Genomic DNA, 20428 nt, shown 5'->3' with positions numbered 1-20428 from the left:
ACATTCGTTCATTCTCTTATATACTCTCACACAATAATTCACTCTCTCTCATGCTCTCTTTTAATGTCTCATAGCCACATAGCTTCTTGTCTTGCCCCTTGTTGTTCTGTCTTCTGTCTTCTCTATTTGTGCGCTTCTATATGTGTCTTTTTTCTTAGTCTATTTTTCCTGTGAACCTGGCCTCCCAGTGAACTTCCGCAAAAGGGTGAAGCCTCCACTTACCCCCTCTCCCCGGAATAAAGGAACGGGGGAGAGGCTGTCCCCATGGCTCTGCCCTTTTGCAGAAGACCTGCCTAATAAAATGCAGATGCTATATAAAGACCAATTGAACTCACTGCGCATGCGCAGTTAAGTTAGACCTTACAAAGGATGTTTAATCTTCTCAATGCTGAGACATGCTATGTACATACAGGGGGGCAAGATTACCCCCCCCCCCTTTTGCCTCTATTGCATTTGGAAACCTTCCCCAGCTGCAGGATCAAATAACAAAGTGCCGTCTACACATACGGGCTCCCTGGGCAGTTGCCCAAGTGCCCTGTGTTCTGGGGGCCCTGTGGTGAATTACATTGCTACCAACAATGCGATTCCCCATTAAGCGTGAAAACTGTAGCATATCTAGCCGGGCTTCAGGGCTGCAAGATTATGATCTTCCCAACCAGCCCTGTTCAGCGAGTGTCCAATTAGGAAGCACGAGGTCTGTCACTTCAGACCTCAGCTTCCGTGCTCCCTAATCACTACGTGCTGGCTATTGATGCCGAGAGCCGGGATATGAAGTCATACCCTCGCGCTCCGCATCAATAGCCGGCGCATAGTGATGAGGGCGCACCAAAGCAGAGGTCTGAAGTGACACACCTTGCGCTCCTACCACAGAATGGAGGATGATAGAAGTTCAGAAATGTAAGAAATGGTGAGAAAGGGGTGCAAGGGCTGTGTATGTGTATATACCTATCTATCTATCTATCTATCTATCTATCTATCTATCTATCTATCTATCTATCTATCTATCTATCTATCTATATATATGGATGTATATGTGTGTGTATAGGCAGGTGTGTGTATAGGCAGGTGTGTGTTTGTGACTATATTTGTGTGTGTAAAGGCATGGGTCTGTGAAGACTGTGTATGTGTACATGTGTGTTAATGGCCAGGCTTGTGTAAGGGCAGTATATGTGTATATGCGTGTGTATGGACTGGTGTGTCTAAGGTCAGTGTATTCGTGTTTATGGGCAGGTGTGTGTAAAGGAAGCGTGTATGGGCAGTTGTTTGAAAGGGTTGTGTATGTGTATATGTGGGTTTATGGACAGGTATGTGTAAAGGCAGGTGAGTGTGTAAGGCCAATGTATGTATATAAGTGTAAAGGCAGTGTGTGTGTGGGCAGTCGTGTGTAAGGGAAGTGTATGTGTAAATATGTGTTAATGAGCAGGTTTTTGTAAAGCCTGTATGTAAGAGCACTGTATGTGTATATGTGTGTTAATAACCTCTGTAAAAAATAGCTGGGGGAGCACAATATTCAATTCTTGTCTCGGGCTCAAAAAGTATCTAGCTATTGCTCTGGTCACAACCACCAGGCCCATCATTAATAATGAAGAAAGACTCTTCAAATAACAGAGGAAGTTGTATCTAAATATTTCAAATTAATTATACATATTATTTCTGTGGATTTATTATTGTAAAATATACATTAATTAATTTTTTTTTTTAAAGTTTTTAAAGTTACTATATACCCTTGGAATCATACAAACATATTCTGCCAAAGGGTCCCAATCCTAACTAATGAAGGATATCTACCAGCATATCATTATCTGGTGCCCTTCCAAAAAAAGTAATTTCTGTAATTAAATCTCCAAAGGTATCTGGAACGACAGCAAATGAAGTATTAATTTGCATACATTTCTACCACCTATCAACTTGTTATATGTGTTTATAATAGCGGTGGATTTGGGGCATTATTAACCTTCCAGTTGTCAATGTAATCCTAGTTGTCAAAGGATTAAGTTGTGTAAAAACAAAGGGCTTTTTATGAATTCATTGATGTGAAGGAGGATGGCAAGAGCAAGGCAGGCTTCATGGAAACTGGCAGGGATGATTTAGGGGTAGAATTAGTACCCCTGTATATAAATAGATGGCAATACAATTAAAAATTCTATCGTTGACAGGGCTAATAAAAAATAGTTTGAATGCTTAGAATAGAGATGTCACTGGAAGCGCATTAAAACGCAAGAACGAAGGTTGATTTTTAAAGTTATGGTGTTAACATGTATTCATACACCGTTTGGTGCCCTGTAAACTAGAAAAGGATCTACCTTCTTCTTAAGGACAAGAGACCCAAATCGAACCACTCCAATGACTATTTTTTCTGCTCTAGAGTACAGAGAAGGTAACTTTTCCAGTTGAGTTACTATGTAACAGCTTTTATCTTGGAAAAAGTTGTATTGAATGCAAGTGCAATAAAATGACAATGGAAAAAAAACATTAGCTGCCATTGAAGCGATGTAAAGAGATGATTATTTAGATTGATTACCCTAATTTTCAATGTAAAGAGATACTTGAAGGAATTGCGTTGCATTCAGATTGCACTGTATCATAACACAACACATTGCACTCAGTTTGCATACTGTATCCCAGGGGAGTAACACAATATTTAGTCATGAAAGAAAAAGATCTAATTTAATCTCTGCTCATGGGCATAATGTACAGAGTATATTAAATTGCATACCTCAAGCAGACCTTGGAACATACACATTTGCAGTTCCGCTTAAATGGGTTTCAGTAAAAAAATGCCGTTTATACGCAAAATAAGGTCTTTCCAAAGTTGTGTATAGGGCACTATATACATTTCCTGCATGCATCAATAGTTCTTATGTTTCAATATAATGTTTGCCCTTTACATTTTGTTTAAGGCAGAAAACAGATGTAATCTTTAGTTAAACCCCCTCCCCCATACCCATCAACAGTGCTTCTCCTTGAGACATGAATGTTACAAGATTGCAAAGAGAAGTTATCATTGGTACAATGAAGACACAAACAGGTAATCAGACTTCTATGTAGCAGACTTGTGCATTCAGACTTATAAGAATTAAACTTTTAGCAAAATTTGCCTAATTAATCTAATTAATTCGTAGAAGTGTCCATAGATTAGGGAACCCCACTGAAACAAAGGAGAGCTCTGAATGTTTGCATTTTGTATTTTTCCCTCTCACTCATACTCTCTCTCATACTCACTTTCATGCTACCTTTTCTCTCTCACAACCGCTACTGCCTCCCCATCTCCTCCTGTCTCTTTCTGTTGCGTTTCTTCTGTCTTCCTTCTTGTTCCACTTCTCTCCACTTAAAGGGTGGGGGCTCCACAATCTCTTAATTGGAGGAATGGGGGAGAGGCTGTCCTGGTGGGGTGCTCCAGGCCTTTTGCTGAAGTACTCCAAGAGGCCAGAATAATGCAGACAGATCCACAGAGAAAGAAAAGTGTAGAAATGCTTCTCTTCCTGTGAGCATCTGTCTGTATTATTCTGGCCTTCTGGATCATGACGTGTCCTCAGTGCACACTCTCTCCACCAGAATGGGCCAGAATAATGCAAAGTGACCTGTGGAGAAAGAGAAGCGTTTCCGCAGCTCTCTTACTCTGCAAATCCTTCTGCACTATTTTGGCCTCTTGGGAGTAGCGGAAAACAAGAAGAGTCAAAAAGAAAAGTCAAAACGACTACGAGTGCCCCCTAAAACAAGGACAGAAAGCGATTACAGCATTAGTGTTAAATGACAAGCTAAAGGTCATGTCTACAAATGCTCGCAGTTTAGGGAATAAGATCCATGAACTTGTAACAGTGGTGGCAACTGAGAATGTTGATATAGTGGCTGTTACTGAAACATGGTGTAATGAGAAAAATGACTGGGACATATCAATACTAGGGTACTCTTTATATAGAAAAGACAGAAAGGGGGGAGGGGTGGCCCTATATGTGAAAAATAACATAAACTTACACCACACAAAAACAAAAGTTTAAGATTTTAGAAAAGTTGACTTTTCTAAAATGAGAATATGTGTAGAGAAGTCAGACTGAGGCAATTTAAATGGAGTCCAGGAGAAATGGGATTATTTAAAAGTTGAATTTTTGAAGCAACCGCTGTCGTACTCTGCGGAAGTGGCCAAAATCTTAAAAAACAAGAAGTTAGCCTTTAGTAAATACAAAAATACCCAAAGTGAGGAAGATAGATAGATAGACAGATCTATAAAATTAGGCAGAAAGAAGCAAAGCAAGTTATAAGAGCTGACAAATCACACGCAAAAGAGAGAATTGCCCTGTCAGTAAAAAAAGGGAGATCAACCATTTTTTTTAGATATAAAAATGAGAAAAGGAAAGTAAAACAAGGATTAGTTAGATTAAAAACAAAAGAAGGAATGTATGTAGAAGAGGATAAAGGTTTAGCTGACTGCCACAATTAATATTTGGGTTCAGTTTTTACAGATGAAAATGAGGGGAGGGACCTCATTTAGCAAAAAAGAAAAAAGTCATTAAGTCATTTAGTACATGTGAGTTTATTAAAGGTGGAAGTTCTACTTCAGTTGTCAAAGGTAAAGACAAATAAGTCGATGGGGCCTGGTGGGATACCCCCTAAGTTATTAAAAGAGCTTGGGGGTGTACTAGCAAAAATGTTCATGGATTTATTTAACGAATCATTGGTAACGGGAGTTGTCCCTGGGGATTGGAAAGTAGCGAATGTTGTGCCCATTCACAAAAAAGGCAGTAGGGAGAAGTCGGGCAACTACAGGCCAGTTAGTCTTACATCTGTAGTGGGTAAATTAATGGAAACAATGTTAAAGGGCAGAATTGTTGAACATCTGAAGTCACATGGGTTTCAAGATCAAAAACAACATGGGTTTTCCTCAAGAAGATCATGCCAAACAAATCTTATTGATTTTTTTTATTGGGTGACTAAAGTAATTGATCAAGGTGGTGCAGTAGACATTCCAAGGACAGAGTATAGAATATTTGATACTGTCCTAACCTCAACATGTGAGGAAATGGATTTAGGGGATTTTATGCAATAGAGCAGCAGGTAATGCTAGCAGAATGCTTGGTTGTATAGCGAGAGGTATTAGCAGTAGTAAGACGGAAGTGCTCATGCCGTTGTACAGATCACTGGTGAGACCTCACTTGGAGTATTGTGTACAGTACTGGAGACCGTATCTCCAGAAGGATATAGATATGTTGGAGAAAGTTCAGGGAAGGGATACTAAAATGGTTCATGGATTACAGGATAAAACTTACCAGGAAAGGCTAAAGGATCTTAATATATATAGCCTGGAAGAAAGACGTCACAGGTGGATTTGATAAAAGCATTTAAATACTTAAAGGGAATCAACACGATAAATGAAGAGAGTTTATTTAAAAGGAGACATACTACCACAACAGAAGGATATAGTCTTAAGCTAGAGGGGCAAAGGTTTAAAGGTAACATCAGGAAACATTACTTTACGGAAAGCGTAGTGGATGCATCGAATAGCCTTCCAGCAGTGGTAGATGTGGTAGATGTTAATACAGTGAAGACATTTAAGCAAGCATGGGATAGGCATAAGGGTAAGCTAGAAGCGAGACCAAGGACTGATTAAGGTATGAGTCTTTACAGCAGCAAGAACAGCCCCCCTGTGATGTTCCTATCACAGGCAAAAAGCTCAGGAAATTCACCATTCACCAAGCAGCTGCAAGTTTTTGCGAGCATTAATTTGAATGCTGATTGAAAAGTGTAAGCATAACAGCTCCATGCATTTCATAGGGACTGGCTGGGTTCTGATCCAGCAAGAGACCCCAATGAGTGTTCACTGCAAATAGAGTTGAGATGGTGAGTTTTTAGACAAGCTTACAACTCAAAACTAATTGAGTGCTCCTATGCCAACCATCATCAAAAACATAAATGTATGGACAGTAATCCATGGCAATGCACAAAGTTTGTAGAATAATTGCCTCCTGTACTTAAACCTCTCCATAACCGCATTTGAAATAGTAATAATGGAGCCTGCAAATACACTCTATATGCCGAAATGAATAGCCCTGTTTGTTATGCTGGACAAGTGATCCTATTAAACATCTGCACAGTGCATCTGTCTTTATTGAGGTTTATATGTACAAATGCTGCCAAGCATTTTATCCCAGCCTTTTGAAACTATTTTGAGCCAAAGCTACAACAATAGAAATCTAAATTGAAAATCTCTCTATAGTGGTGTGCTCTCAGTCTCCGGAGAGATGCATTCCAAAAGATTACATGTAAAATGAAGAATTGTGGCAACACCCAATTACTCTGAATGTCATTTATTACAGCTTATCTTTGGGATCCAATAATTTGATCCACCTCTGTGGAAGACACGGAGGTGAAGTGAAGGTTTGGTCTTTAACCTTTTCAGGTATCTGTGATGGTAGGGGTGAATAATGTAGGCCCAGTTTTCAGGAATCACTGGAATTTTTACATAAAACCTCAAGATCACTACTTCACTATGTTAATCTTATGTAGCTGGTTAGTCTTTATTTAAGAGTGACATCCTAGAATACTAGTCTGCTGTGAGCAGGGGAAAAGGAAGAAGGGAATTACTCCTTGGTACAAGTTCCTCTCTACCCATGGTACCATAAACCATTGTCTGTCTAAAACTGAGACTGTAATACCCTCAGCCACTATGACCTTGGCACATCAGATTTTTCTTAATTGTTAAAAAACTTTTTTATGCTATAATTCACCAGATATTGAGTCTTGACAAATTTCATTTTGTTAAATATTTTCTTATAAGATAAAATGTATAAAATTTTCAACTGAAGCTGATCATTGTTTTGATCTTGTGCAGACAATTGTCTTTCATCTACTTCCGTTCACCTTGGAAAACAAATCAAATCCTGGCCAAATCAGACAAGTCACATTTTATTTGAACATTTGTAATCACTGCATTTCTGCTAGACACAATGTAAAGGTGCAGAGGGTTCGAGTGACTTTGTTGCCACTTATTCTCTCTTTACTTCAAGAGATGGTGTCTGCACTAATTCTCCTTAAGGGGTACATATGTTTTCTGCCACCTGTTCAACATTTAAATGATAATAGTTAAGCCAAGGTTTTGATGAAACAGCACAATAACCAGTCAACAGGAGACATTTAATCACAAATAAAATGTTGCAAAACGATCTTTTTTTTATTCTAATGGCAAAGGAAGCTAGCAGGGAATTAAAAATGTAAAAAAAAAAAAGAAAATCAATGCCACCTTGGAGCCAAAGGAAACAGATTGTAAATTCTAATTACAAATCCTCATATGAACTAAACAGAAAATAGAGGGTTAAGAAAAATCCTACAGAATTTAAGTTCTAATCAAGTATCCCACCGTGTAAGATTGAGAAGCCCGTGGTGAAGCATTACAAACATTCAATTACTGTCTCTTGCCTGTCACACCCAGGCAGCAAAATAAAGTTCAAAGTCAAAGTGAATCAAGTTAATTGATTCCAGTCCCCTGGAAATCTACAAAGTTTCTCAAATAGTAAATTTAAGAACACTTTACAATAGGTACATAGTTTTGAAAAATAAAATAGGTGTCATTTTGATATAATGCACTATTTGTTTGCCCATTGTGCAGTGTTGTGGAATACGATGGGGCTATATAAATAATAGATTTGTACATTGGAATTTGAACAAATTTTAATGTTAATGAAATTTGCCAAATGTCTGAAAACAAGGAAAGGACTGCAACAAAACAAATGAAAAAGAGCGAGAAAGCTCTGGATTTTTGTTAAAATTTTGTTGCCCTCCCAACCTTCTGTGACAGCTGCTTTTGTGTCTCCTCCCTTCAGCTCCTCTTCTTGTTCTTCTCTATGGAAGGATCCGCGGAGAAAGAGAAGCGTCTCTGCACTTCTCATTCTCTGCAGATCTGTTTGTACTATTCCGGCCTCTTGGAGTACTCCTGTAACAGGGAGGTACCTCACTTACTACAGGGACAACCTCACCCAAACCTTTAATCCAGAGAGGGATGTGCGTGATGGCTCTGTCATGTTGCTGAACTACTCAGTAGTTGGGAAAGGAAGGAGAAGGAGAGCTGCAGAGAAGTGGAGAAATGGAACTGGTTGTCAATGAAGGGAGACTGAGCGAGAGTGTAAAAGCGGCCGAGCTGCAGAGAAGGAGACGCGGAGAAATGGAATTGGCTGTCAGAGGAGGTAGGGAGACACTGAGAGAGAGAGAAAGTGTAAGAGAGTGAATAACAATGAATTTGGTTATTGAATAGAAAAAGCCTTTTGTCCGAAATAAAAGGGCAGAAAAAGAAGTTAGTTGTCCGAAAACAAATCAGCCAAAAATGAAACAAAAAATTAGTTTGTTTTTTGTACTTAAAGGCTAAAAAATAATAAATAAGAGTAATTTTTTGCTTTAAAATATCTAATTGCTAATATAATATGGTATAAATACACAACTAGCATGGCCCCACATGCTTTACTTGCACATTCCTCCTAAATTAATACTAAAAATGCATCTTCAGCTTCTTGGCAGTGTGTGGTTAGGCACAAAAACTATAAGTGCTTCTGCCTCGTACAGCATCACAGCTGTATACAGGCAAAGTGTCTCCAACGTGTAGCTTGCAAGCTATATATAGCCAACTACCTGGAGTTGAATTGGTTTCTCTACTTTCCCACCAGCCTAGCACAGCGACCACAGAAATCATCAAACTGTAAAAATACGATGATAATTCAACTGATGCTAAATTTCCCATACTAACTCTTTTTCCTAATAATAATGACAGATAATTTCAGTACCAATAATTTACATGTTTCTCCTTTAAAAAAATATTTTTGCCCTTTTTTTACTTACAATGTTTCATGATATATTTTGAAGTGGCTCTCTTCTTAGTGGAATAAAATACTTTCATTCTAAATTCTACTCTTCAAAAGCAACCCTCATGTCAGGTTTTCAGGGCATCATATATAACCAGGGGCATTATTTCATTGCTAATTTGGATCCGTATAATAAAGTGATTCTTAAAAACCAGCCATAATGTCCAAATATTACAAATGTTATTATCCTTTGTTAGGATTCCTCCAAAAAAGCATTTCCAAAAAATCTCCATACCGTACTTGAAGATTTTAATACTAAGGAATTCTAGATATCTTTTCACTGGTAGAAGGCCAACTTTGTTTCAATGGCCTAAGGACATAAAAAGAGTTCTGATGCACAGAATATGTTACATATTTTTTTACAAACATGAAATATTCAGCTTTGACCTAGTTTCAAGACACAGCAGGAGACAGGTGTTTAATGATTGGTTGTAATGGGCAATTAATAAAATATCAATCAATATTAGCAGGGAAAACCGATACAATCATATTTCAATTAATTGATTAATTTTATGTGTTTCAGATGGGTGCAAAAACATTGCAATAAAACATAAAATGGAGACAATACATACAAAGTAAGATGCTTGTTGAGCGGCCTTTGACCAGATGAATGGAGTGGTCATTTTTTGATATCCTGCACACACAAGTATAACAAGACAGTTGCTGCCCTTTCAGTTGATTGGAACCTCTTTTGGGATGGGCTTGTAATATACACATGGCTACCAGCTGCCTACTTTCTTTGTAAGACTTTGGTGTAAAGATAACTCTATATAATGTAACTTCCATTAATCTATTAATCTAAAGTATACCTGGAGCAATCAATCTTCCAAAATACAAAGAAGCAACAGTAATCATGACATAAACACCTAACTGCTCCAGGGGTGCAAAAATTGCGGCAGTAGGAATAGCAACCGAGCATTGGGAAGTGGTGTTGGTGGAAGGGGATATAACAAACAACCAAAGGCTAAGGGAATCGGGAGAGTGAGGACTAGTAATTAATTTTCCTTCTCGATGATGGGGTAGTCTCTGAGTAAGATGAGGAGCAGCCAGTTCCTGCCAAACCAAAAAGCATCCTTAACACAACACCTCAAGCACTATATATCTTACCTCTTGGACTGTTGAGACTAGCTTCATATGCTTTTCCACCATCCCCACAATGACTCTGGTCAAATGGAAGGCATTGATCTCCAGTCCCTGCAATGACTTCGTAGTTCTTTGCCAGGTCCTTCACATCAGTAAGAGACTTCACTTTGTAGACTTTTCTAGTATTTGTATCTGAGAGATAAAGAGCTTCTGAGGCTGGGTCCACTGCCAAGTAATACTTATGGGCTGGACTAGTACTGAAAAAAGAATAACAGATATGTTTATAGTCAGCATCAACCCTTTTGAAATTTCAAAATTATTTGGAATTATCATTGTAAGAATAAGTCATGACTGGGCATCCTTCATATTATGAAATATCCCAAGAAAAAGCATACATTTGGCCTCTGATCAAAGCAAAATTGATTTCCTCTCATGTAGTGAATTTATTGGCGGAATTCTGGGAAAATGGAGCCTTCATGCTCCATCCTGAGAACACTGATTGACGTTGCCATAGAGATAGCTTGCCAGCAATTAAGTCTTCCCTTCTTGCCAGCAGCCATTTTAATTTCTCTGAGCTGCAATACCAATGTTTAATATTAAAGCATCAGGGGACTATTAGATGTTTGTTGTATTCGGATATCTCAATACCCCCTAAGCCTGTATTTGGAAATTAAAAAAATTAGTCTGTAGGCATAATGTTTTAAATATGAATGACAATGGTCTAATCAAAAAGATAAGGGGCTCTTTATTTGAGGCCATTCTCTCTCCTCCATGTACTTATCCCTGCTTCTGCCAGATGCATCTGACCTGCTCTCATATCACTTCCATTATTTCTACATTTCCCTATAATGCATCCACTATATTGTATTTACCAATGAATAAACATACTGCAGAAAAACACAGAATTGCAAAAACACAATAAAACTACGCACAGCCTTAGGATCAGAACCTTCAGAGGCTATTAGTGAGTCAAAAATTAATACACTGCAATGATATATAATGTACTTTTTGGCCATATACAATACAATATTGCTAACTCACAAGAGGTTCCAAAAATGACCGGAAAGGTTGTTTTTGTGATGATCAGAACTGACAACAGGCTTATTTGGCTTATTGGTAGAACCACTTAAAGGGTTTAGCATCCCATGGAAAAACTCCCAGCAGTATAAGATATTTAGGATCGCGATAGGACTCATTTTACAGACAACGGAAACTGAACAATAACCAGACATCTAAAAGGAATTTGCTGGCTGGATACATCATAAATCTAGGCGATTGATTAATGGAAGCAAAGATACTCTTTTAATATCAGATTTAGAGCAAAGCAATAAAAATGAATTAGATGAAGTTCCCCCTTGTGCATAACATGTTGTTTATGTAAACCTTTCTTAAATCTTGTCCAAATTGATAATATATTTCTCCTTTTATATTTTTAGACTAAATCAATAACATCATAAATAAATGTGGCAATGATCCGCTTACCTGTGTCTTGTATCTCGGTTTCTGATACAATAAATCAGGTTTGGTGCAGCACAAGGAAAAAGAAGACAAGCAGCAATCAGTAAAAGTTTAAGGCTCACAACAAAAACTAGTAACGTTGCTTCAAATAGCAGAAACAATGTAAGTCAGAGAAAAGCCTGTAGTATTAACTGTTGCAAATTAATTTGTACAACAATAATTATCTTATATCCCACTACCAGATGCTTGAAACCAGCAAACATGAGACCTCTAAGGTTTGTTTGCTTAACAGCACATGTTAAGAGCACGTTAAACTCCCTAGTAAAAGTATGGGTAATGAATGGCCAACTTAGCCCTTATTTTCCTTATTATTATTTATTGTTTCGTATAGTGCCATCATATTCAGCAGCGCTGCACAATGGGTAAACAGGACATAACAAATAGAATATAACTTACATAAATAAGGGGTGACTAGCTTACAATCTAGAAAGAATTAGGATGTATTACACAAGAGGTACATGTGCCACTGTTAGATGGACCAGCCACATACTAAGCATTGTCCAAAGGCAAAAGAGGGAATAGGAAAAGTAGGGGCACCACTGACATTGAGGGAAATTGTTGAGGGAATGTTAGCTCTGGAGGGAGTGATGATAAGAAATGTGGTTTTGTAAACATTGAGTTTTAGAAATCATGCAGGTATCCAGTTAGAGATGTAGGCAAGTCTGTTAGTTACACAATCTAAGAGGGAGGGAGAAAGATCAGGAGAAGATAGGCAGATCTGGGTGTCATCAGCATACAGGTGGTATTGAAAACCAAAGGTTGAGATTAGTTTGCCAAGTGTAAAGTGAGAACAGAAGAGGTCCTGAGCCTTGACGTACCTTGGCGAGAGAGGTGGGCCGGTAGTTGGACAGATCAGGGAAGACTTTTTCAAGATAAGAGTTATGGTAGCATGCTTAAAGGAGGATAGGACAGATCCAGTAGAGAGGGAGATATTGAAAATATTAGCTAATGTATGGACTTCTGCCTACTATGTTTAGCAGTGTGGGAACAACGTTGAAGGTGTCAGGATATTGTTATATGCCAGCGTCTTTAAGGAGGAGTGGTAAATGAGGCTACAATCTCAAGAGCAGATGTAACTATGGAGTTATATAGAGAGAGGTACCAAAGTTAGGGCATGAGAAATTAGAGATGGGAGAGAGAAAAGGGACTAAGTTGGTTGAGAGTTTCTGAAGATTGAGAGAGCTAAAGTGTCTGGTTAGGCTAGGTTGGTGGGAGGAAAAGGAAAGTGTGGGAAACAAGATGAGAGAGCAGGATAGGAAGTAGAGGTCAGACAGGGGAAAAGGTAAATAAGAGAAGTTGGGAAGAAAGCACATGCTAGAAAAAAAAGGTCCAAGGCGTGACCATTGTGACCATCGTAGGGGAGATAGTATGCTATGTAAGATCAAAAGAGGAGGTAATGGAAAGGAATTTTGGAAGCCACAGTCCTTAATGTGGTGTTATGGGGATGTCTCCAAGCATGGCAGAGGCGATATCAGGTGAGAGGAAGTGGGGAAGCCATGAGGAGAAGTGGTCAAGAAATATTAGCAGGGCCAGGAGGATCGTATACAACAACAACAATGTGTAGAGAGATAGCATTAAATACCTGGATAGCATGAACTTCAAATAAGGAGAAAGAGTGATATAGCAGAGAGAATATATTGAAAAATGCAGATGTGTAGGAAGCCTTCACCACCACTCTTTCTGTCATCAGTTCTGTGGGTGTGAGCGAGGTGGACAGCAGCAGGAGAGGCAGTGTTACATGAGGTTAAAGTGAGAAGGTGCATTGGACTAGAAGTGAAGTGGTCATTGTTACACACAGAGAGGAAATATATTTTAATCTATACTTATATCTAAGTATGTTAATAAACCCAATATTCCAATCTGAAATATTATTCTGTATTCCATGTAAATTATAGAAAAATACTGACACATTATTTCTGTTCTTAAATAAAATATACATATTTTGTGATAATCCTGCACCACTTAATCTGTAACAATAGAAATAATTATACTCTACCACATCTATTCTCACAAACAAACCTATTGCCATAGAATACCATAATGCATTGCACCCTACTGTTCAAATGAACATTGAAAGCAGCAAGCAGCAAATATACACTTACGAGAGTCTTATAACAGGGATTATGCTTGTACACAATTACAGGTATTTACTGGAAAAACAAAGCTACCAGCTGAGAAAACACATCCTTAATGGGATATAAGCCTTATTTTTCATGGCTTTAATATTCCCTTAACACTATTACAGTTCACAGTCCCCAATAATTATAAAGTTAAACACTATAGTTTACGATAACAAACTACATTTTGCGTCATGCAGCAGATAGACAAAAAAACCCCAGATACCTATTCTTTAGAGGAAATATGACTTATCTAAATATACAGTGTAAAACTGAAGAAAGACCATGTTCATTTTTTTTAATCAGTTTTGCAACTTGTATTAAATAGGGTAATAACTTTGCCTGATGCACCACCTACATCATCCCTACTTGAGATGAAACCCATTGATATGTAAAAAAATTACTCGCTAGTTCCAGTAAGAACATTCTATATGTCCAATTGATGATGTCTCATAGAAAACATGTGTCCAATATTAACCATTTTGTCCTTATAAATACATTTTAGTAACCCTATGTATTGCTGATATATAAACTTGTCCCAGATAATTTTAAAAAGTTGGATAGCTCTGAAATTGTGTGTGTGTTACTATGTTTATTTCTCAAGTGGTACCAAAGAAGGGTACCAGGACATTGGGAGGTCCCAACTTCTTTAAATTTCAAAATGATAATCTATATATGATTACTATATTGTTGTTTTCTGTTTTTGGTAAAGAGAGGTCTGATACTCCTTCTTATCAGTCTCTTATCTTCACATAATGATCAAGAAGTAGGGCTCCAAAGACCATGCAGAGTCTCCAAACAGGCTTGTTAGATCTTTAACATTGTGTGCAGAATAGGAGGGATTGAGTATTGTGTACAGGGTGAGAGTGAGGACAGTGGTGTGCCTGGAGGGAGGATGGTATCAGACAAATATGTTGTGCAGGGAGACATGTTGGATGTGTTGTCTACAGAAAGGGTTAACCATTTGGATGTCTTGTGTGCAGGGAGATAGTACCTGTTGGATGTATTGTGTGGGGTGGAAGAGGAGCAGCTTCGTGTGTGTTGGGGTGAGGGGCTGCTGGATAGTGTTGTCTGAGGGGAAGGATTAAAAAAAAACAAAGAAAGAAAAGGAGAGCGAGGAAAGAGGATGAAGAGAGAAAGAAGAAAGAAGGGGAGAAAGAAGTAAAAAAGTGGAAGTAGATAAAAAAAAGAGGACAGGAGAGACAAGAAAGAAAGAGAAAAGAGAAAGAGGGTTGGAGACAAAAAAGGGAAAGAGAGAAAGAAAGTGGGATAGAAGAAAAGAGGAAGAGGAGATAGAAAGAAAATGTGCAAGTCATCTTATGCATCATTCTATCTATCTATCTATCTATCTATCTATCTATCTATCTATCTATCTATCCATGTTCACGCATATGTATACTATATAATCATGCACACCATCGTTAAAAACGTGTATTCTATACGTATTGGAAATAAGTGAGCACTACAAGCTTCTGCTGAGTAAAAGGTAATGTAATATTAACTCTAATATAGGGTGGTCATGTGGCATTCTGCAGCCTTTTCAAATTGGTGTTTCATTAGCATTATCGCTATAAAAAAATCCGTTGACAATATGTTGATTGCTATTTATTCTGTTATGTACAACTTTATAAATGCTAATTTCACCACTTTTGACACTTGGCCTCAGGATATACTTTTAACATCTTGTTTTGAAGGTGCAGAGTGCCTCATTTTAAATTAGTGCTACAGCAACCATAACGGTGCCTCATCATTAAGAAATAATTGCGTTTCTTAGAACAAGTTCAAATTCATTTATTTATTTATACAGAAACAATTCCAACTCTCAAGGCTGCATGAAATGTAATCTCATGTTGCTGTTTGTTCTGGTTGAAAAGTGCAGTGTAAACACACAAGTGTTTATTAAAGTTCTATTTCACCAAAGGCGCTGTAAATCTGATTGAGGTGGATAAATGTCGTGCACATAGAATTAAGTACTGCAACACGCTAATAGCTTAAGATACCCACTTGTGCATTAACAGAAAAGTAGGAAATATGAACTTGAGCTGAAAGATTATTCTACTATTCCTTCTGGAATTGCAACTCTGCATTTTGCTTACAATATAAAATCAATGAAAACGCTATACGAGTGTTCAAACACAGGGCCATTATTATTATTGTTATGGTTGTTCAGGCTTCTTTATGTATAAATGAAAATTATGATTAGGCTTTTTGTCTGGACTATTTCTCTTGCCGACAGGTTTTAAAAGGGAAACTGTTGCATATCAGGTTATCAATAGTCCTAATTCTTACATTACATATAGAATCTTGTTTTACTTGAGAGTTACTTAAAGATGCTGTCCTGTTTATACAAAACGATAACCCTTATGCAGCGTCACCAACTACTTTTAACCTGAAATCTTTACCTGTAGGAAAAAAGGAACTCAACTATAGGAGAAGCTATGGAAGATGCTTGAAGCAGCTAATCATTGGCATTAGTGGCATTGATTACAATGGGAGTGCTTTCTGCATATGTGCAGGGGTCTTGTAAGACCCCCTGGAATGCTTGCTCGAGGCAGCACAGGAGCTGGCTGGTGGTGCATTGGCAAGCAGGAGATGTGTTTGGCCAAATGAATGAGCTTGAGAGTGGGGAAAGAGGGCAAATGACATGGCTGAATGCCTTTATGCTCTTGCAAGAGAGGTTAAAGAGTTGTATACCCCCACTGAATATGATGGTGCAATATAAAACAATAAAAATATTAATAACAATAATAGTAAAATAACAGATTTGCAGACAGTACTAAGAAATATCTGGTCCCATGCAATAGTTGGCTGTTCCACCTACTTTTTTACAGTTTTGTAACCAAATTCAGCATTTGAAATATAATTTCTAGTACCGCTGAATGCCTAAACCCTTTTCACACATAATTATTTTCTCTTGTAAAATACCGTCTCATTCACAATTTTTGCTAGGAACATTAAATTGTTATGCAGAGACAGACACTGATAGGTTATTGCCATAGAAACTGAAAAAGTATTTTTAATGTTTCTATGTAGAAGAGAATAAAATTACAGTCATGATTTATTGATAACTGCAATTAATGTTTCATCTAAGTGGAAAAGCACCTTAACTCCATCTTGTTCAGCTATACACTAAACATATTTTTATATTGAATTTTTTTAAATATAGTTTATATAATTCTAATTTTACTATTATCGTTTCACATTAAAACAGATTTTACATTTTTACATTTACAACAATTAAAACAAATTTTTATGTTTTAGAGAAAGGCAAATAGTGAAAACAAAAATACAATATTAAATGATGCACTGGCAAAAGCAAACACAATTGAGTAAACTATGAGACGTGCAAATATAATATAAAATAATATAATAAAATATATAAATAAAATATGTAGCACACACATTGGAATAAACTTCCACAATACATAATCTTTGATGATTATATCTTACCTAAGTTCTAAAATACTGATGACATTTCCAGATGGATGTATTCTTCTTACAAAGTTAAAATCCCCAATGTATATGCTGCCGTCTGGTCCTGTTGCCATAGCTACTGGAGCAAAAAGTTTGTTGTTATACACTGGCCCATTGCAATTGGAGCAGGAAAGGCTTCTCTGTTGACCGTTTCCCATCAGAGTGGAGATCACCGGAGGTTGCTGAGATATAAATATATTTTCTCCATCTCCTTTGTGCAAAATTCCTAAAAAAATCCAAAACGTATATAATAATAACAAGAAAAAATGAAAATATATTTGCAGAAGAAGCCCTAGCAACCGAAAACTACAAATATGCAAGTGTTACAAAAATAGATTAATTAGTTTTTAATTTGAGAAAAATGCGCTGTCGCTTCTTTGACACAGTACGTGTGAAAAGTACTGCCATCCACATAGATCAGTATCTACTTAATCTGAAATAGAAGGCATTTATACATGTGTGTATGTGGGTATACACACCATTTAAAAGCAAAGCATTGTCTTGTAGACTTTATTAAAACTATTAAATTGTAAAGCAATATCAGCAGGCCAGGCTCTGTACAGGCATCTGTGAAGCTGCAAATTAACTATCAACACAACATAATTAATACAAATAAAACAGTAAAAAAAAATCTGTGTATAGGCTGAAAGTGATTTAGAAGGCTGTTTTATTATTGGCATATATAAGAAAGATTCAACCTAAGGAAAAATAGAAGTTTATAGCATATCTATCTATCTATCTATCTATCGATCGATCGATCTATCTATCTATCTATCTATCTATCTATCTATCTATCTATCTATCTATCTATCCATCCATCCATCCAATATCAACTGGTATTCAAGCAACTAACATGAGCTAAAGTATCTGTCCTAGGGTTTACCCATTTTCTACCCAGAGTGTGATAATTTGAGTATTTATTGACTATTACATACTAAACATTATATCTCTACCCTTTCTACGGACAAATCGTTCTTAATCTTGCATCACATCATCTCGTCAGTGTGGCCATCATTCTCCTTTTATTATCTTCATTGCTACCGTGCTGTCAGGCTAGGTTTTGAACCAGTTTCATTCTAGACTGTGAGCAATTGCCTTGATTATCTGCCACCAGCACTTCACATGCTGCAGCCTTCTTTCAGCACTAGATATTATCCATCCTGCTGTTCCTCCTGGTTTGCTGCACGTGTGGTCACACACATGCTGGTCATCCTCATTAGCAGTACCACCTGGACGCTATATAGGTTTTTCTGAACCAAGAACCTCTGCTCAGTTCTCCGGAAGCCCCTATACTTCAGTCCTGGTTAAGATTTGTATCGTGTTGGTGTCTCCTGTTACCGACCTTGGCCTTATTCCTGCATTCTGTTGTCCTGCTACCTACCTTTGACTTCTGGACTATTTATTGACCTCACTTTTGGATTTTTTCTTTATTACTTTGGATATCCACCCTGTACTCTGCATACTGGACTGCATCCCAGAACTTAAGCCTAACACAAGCACAGTTAAAGATGGATTGTGTTTCAAAACACATAAATGATGTAACATTAAATTATTGTTATAACTAGAAGACGTGTATATGTGTGTGTGTGTGTGTGTAGTGGTGCTGTATAAATCTAATAGAATAGTTTATTTATTTTTATTAGAAGCTTCAAGATAATTAAGAATGAATCCAAGTGTATTTTCATGCAATACATCAATAATTCCAATCTATTTAATGTACTTCCACTTTCTTTATTTCATGTGGTACCACATTGTTTTAGAGGATCAAAAGCATAACAAGACAAAATTATCTATAAATTTATGTTCTCCTTAGAAATGTGACCAAAAATGCCCAAAGGAATATATAATTAAAATCCTGCTATTTCTAATCTTCCCCTAAATGAGGCTGATAAATTATCTGCATCGCAAATATGCAATCTAAAACGGAGCATGTAGAGTGAATGGGCAAAATGGTTTTGCCTGGAGTAAAGCACCGATAAGCTTACAGTGTAAATTGCAGTAACGCTCCAAGTGTCGATTAACTGGCACACAACTAATGGGAAATTATGATGGAATTCCCAGGTGGTAGACCTGCAACTACCGTAATAATTTATAACACCACAATCAGCAGCATAAAGTATTCTCTTACACAAATAAAAAAAAACAAATGGAAAAAAACATATTGACACACAGGAGACTGTATAAATCGTATACATTGAAACCTCACAGTGCATAAGGCCATAGGGTAGAATGATAGGGGTGAATATTTCATAATATTACAATTTAGATTTTTCCAAAAATGAAAAAGTGAGTGTTGAAAACATTACGTTAATCTGGAAGTGGCAATATTTACAGTATTATCCATAGATAAACCTGAAATTAGGTACTCTGACAGTGACTAATTAATTATTTTTTTTAATATAATACCCATTGTCATGGCAGCGGCTTTACAAAGGCACTAGAGAATGGAATGGGAAGACATTTTCCTTATAGAGCCCCGGCATATTCTGTAGCACTGTTAAAGTAGAGAGAGTGAACATTAGCAATAACATTAACAGACAATAAGACGCTCTGGTGCAGATGGTCATGATCCTGTGAGCTGAAACACTATTAAGTAGAAATCTAAAGCAAAGGAATGGTCAAGGCATGGTTATAAGGCTTTGCTACATGTAAAATTAACACTAAGATACTAAGGTTTTTTTTGCATATACCATTTTTGACATATGAACTGTTGTTGCTAACAGTATGAGGGTGAAGCACACAGTTGATCATTTTGGTGTCTGCAGCTGACTGTACCTTTAACTCTGAAGCATTCAGAAATGTTCTCGTTAGTATAATTCTTATTATTCATTATGCATATCATCTTGATAACCGAAGATGATCAAGGACACTCTCATGGACAGAGAAGATTAAGACTCAATTAACTCACTCTATGTAGTCACCCTTAAGCAAGATATTTATGACCCCCACCACTAAAAATGTTTATTGGCTTTGTTTTTTAGTCATGGTTAGAAATTCTATAATAATTCCTTAAAATCATTAATATCAAACCATAAAATGTTACTGCTATGTTAACATTATGGTGATTAAAACCTGGTTAGATACAACTTTGCAAAAAAACGTGGATTCCAGTATATCTTCTTGAACAAGACTCAAGCTCACCACCAATACTTGGCTTTGATTTGCCAGATCCAGCTCATCACTCATATTAACCCCTTCGTTCCCCTATAGACGTACCGGGACGTCCAAAAAACGCCCACAAAGAAACCCCTATGGACGTCCCGGTACGTCCAGCCCTTCGTGCAGTGTCAGGGAGACATCCCTGCCGCTGCACGGGAGACCAGGCTGTCGTTTTTTGTCGTCCGATCGCCTGTAACAGCTTCCGGCATGAAAGCCGGTAAGCTGTTACACTGT

The 20428-nt window shown here is 37.3% G+C and overlaps 1 protein-coding gene across 5 annotated transcripts in view; it reads right to left on the bottom strand.

Annotated features, from left to right (window-relative positions):
• LOC149298130 (teneurin-1-like) overlaps window positions 1–20428 on the bottom strand; it is a 203459-nt gene that overhangs the window by 34018 nt on the left and 149013 nt on the right. For 4 of the 5 annotated variants that reach the window (XM_089487772.1, XM_089487773.1, XM_089487775.1 and 1 more), the window contains 3 exons: window positions 17012–17261; window positions 11409–11429; window positions 9951–10183 (listed from right to left, as the gene is read on the bottom strand). In XM_089487772.1, the coding sequence (XP_089343898.1) occupies window positions 9951–10183; window positions 11409–11429; window positions 17012–17261 (504 nt within the window). The remainder of the gene's footprint in view (window positions 1–9950; window positions 10184–11408; window positions 11430–17011; window positions 17262–20428) is intronic. The other variant, XM_089487774.1, reaches the window with a different exon arrangement.

Source organism: Sceloporus occidentalis, unplaced genomic scaffold (genome assembly GCF_023333645.1).
Source record: "Sceloporus occidentalis isolate IW3139 unplaced genomic scaffold, rSceOcc1.0.p SCAF_34, whole genome shotgun sequence".
Lineage (NCBI taxonomy): Eukaryota > Metazoa > Chordata > Lepidosauria > Squamata > Phrynosomatidae > Sceloporus > Sceloporus occidentalis.
Note: the sequence above shows the minus strand (reverse complement) of the source record. Positions and strands in the feature narration are given on the sequence as shown.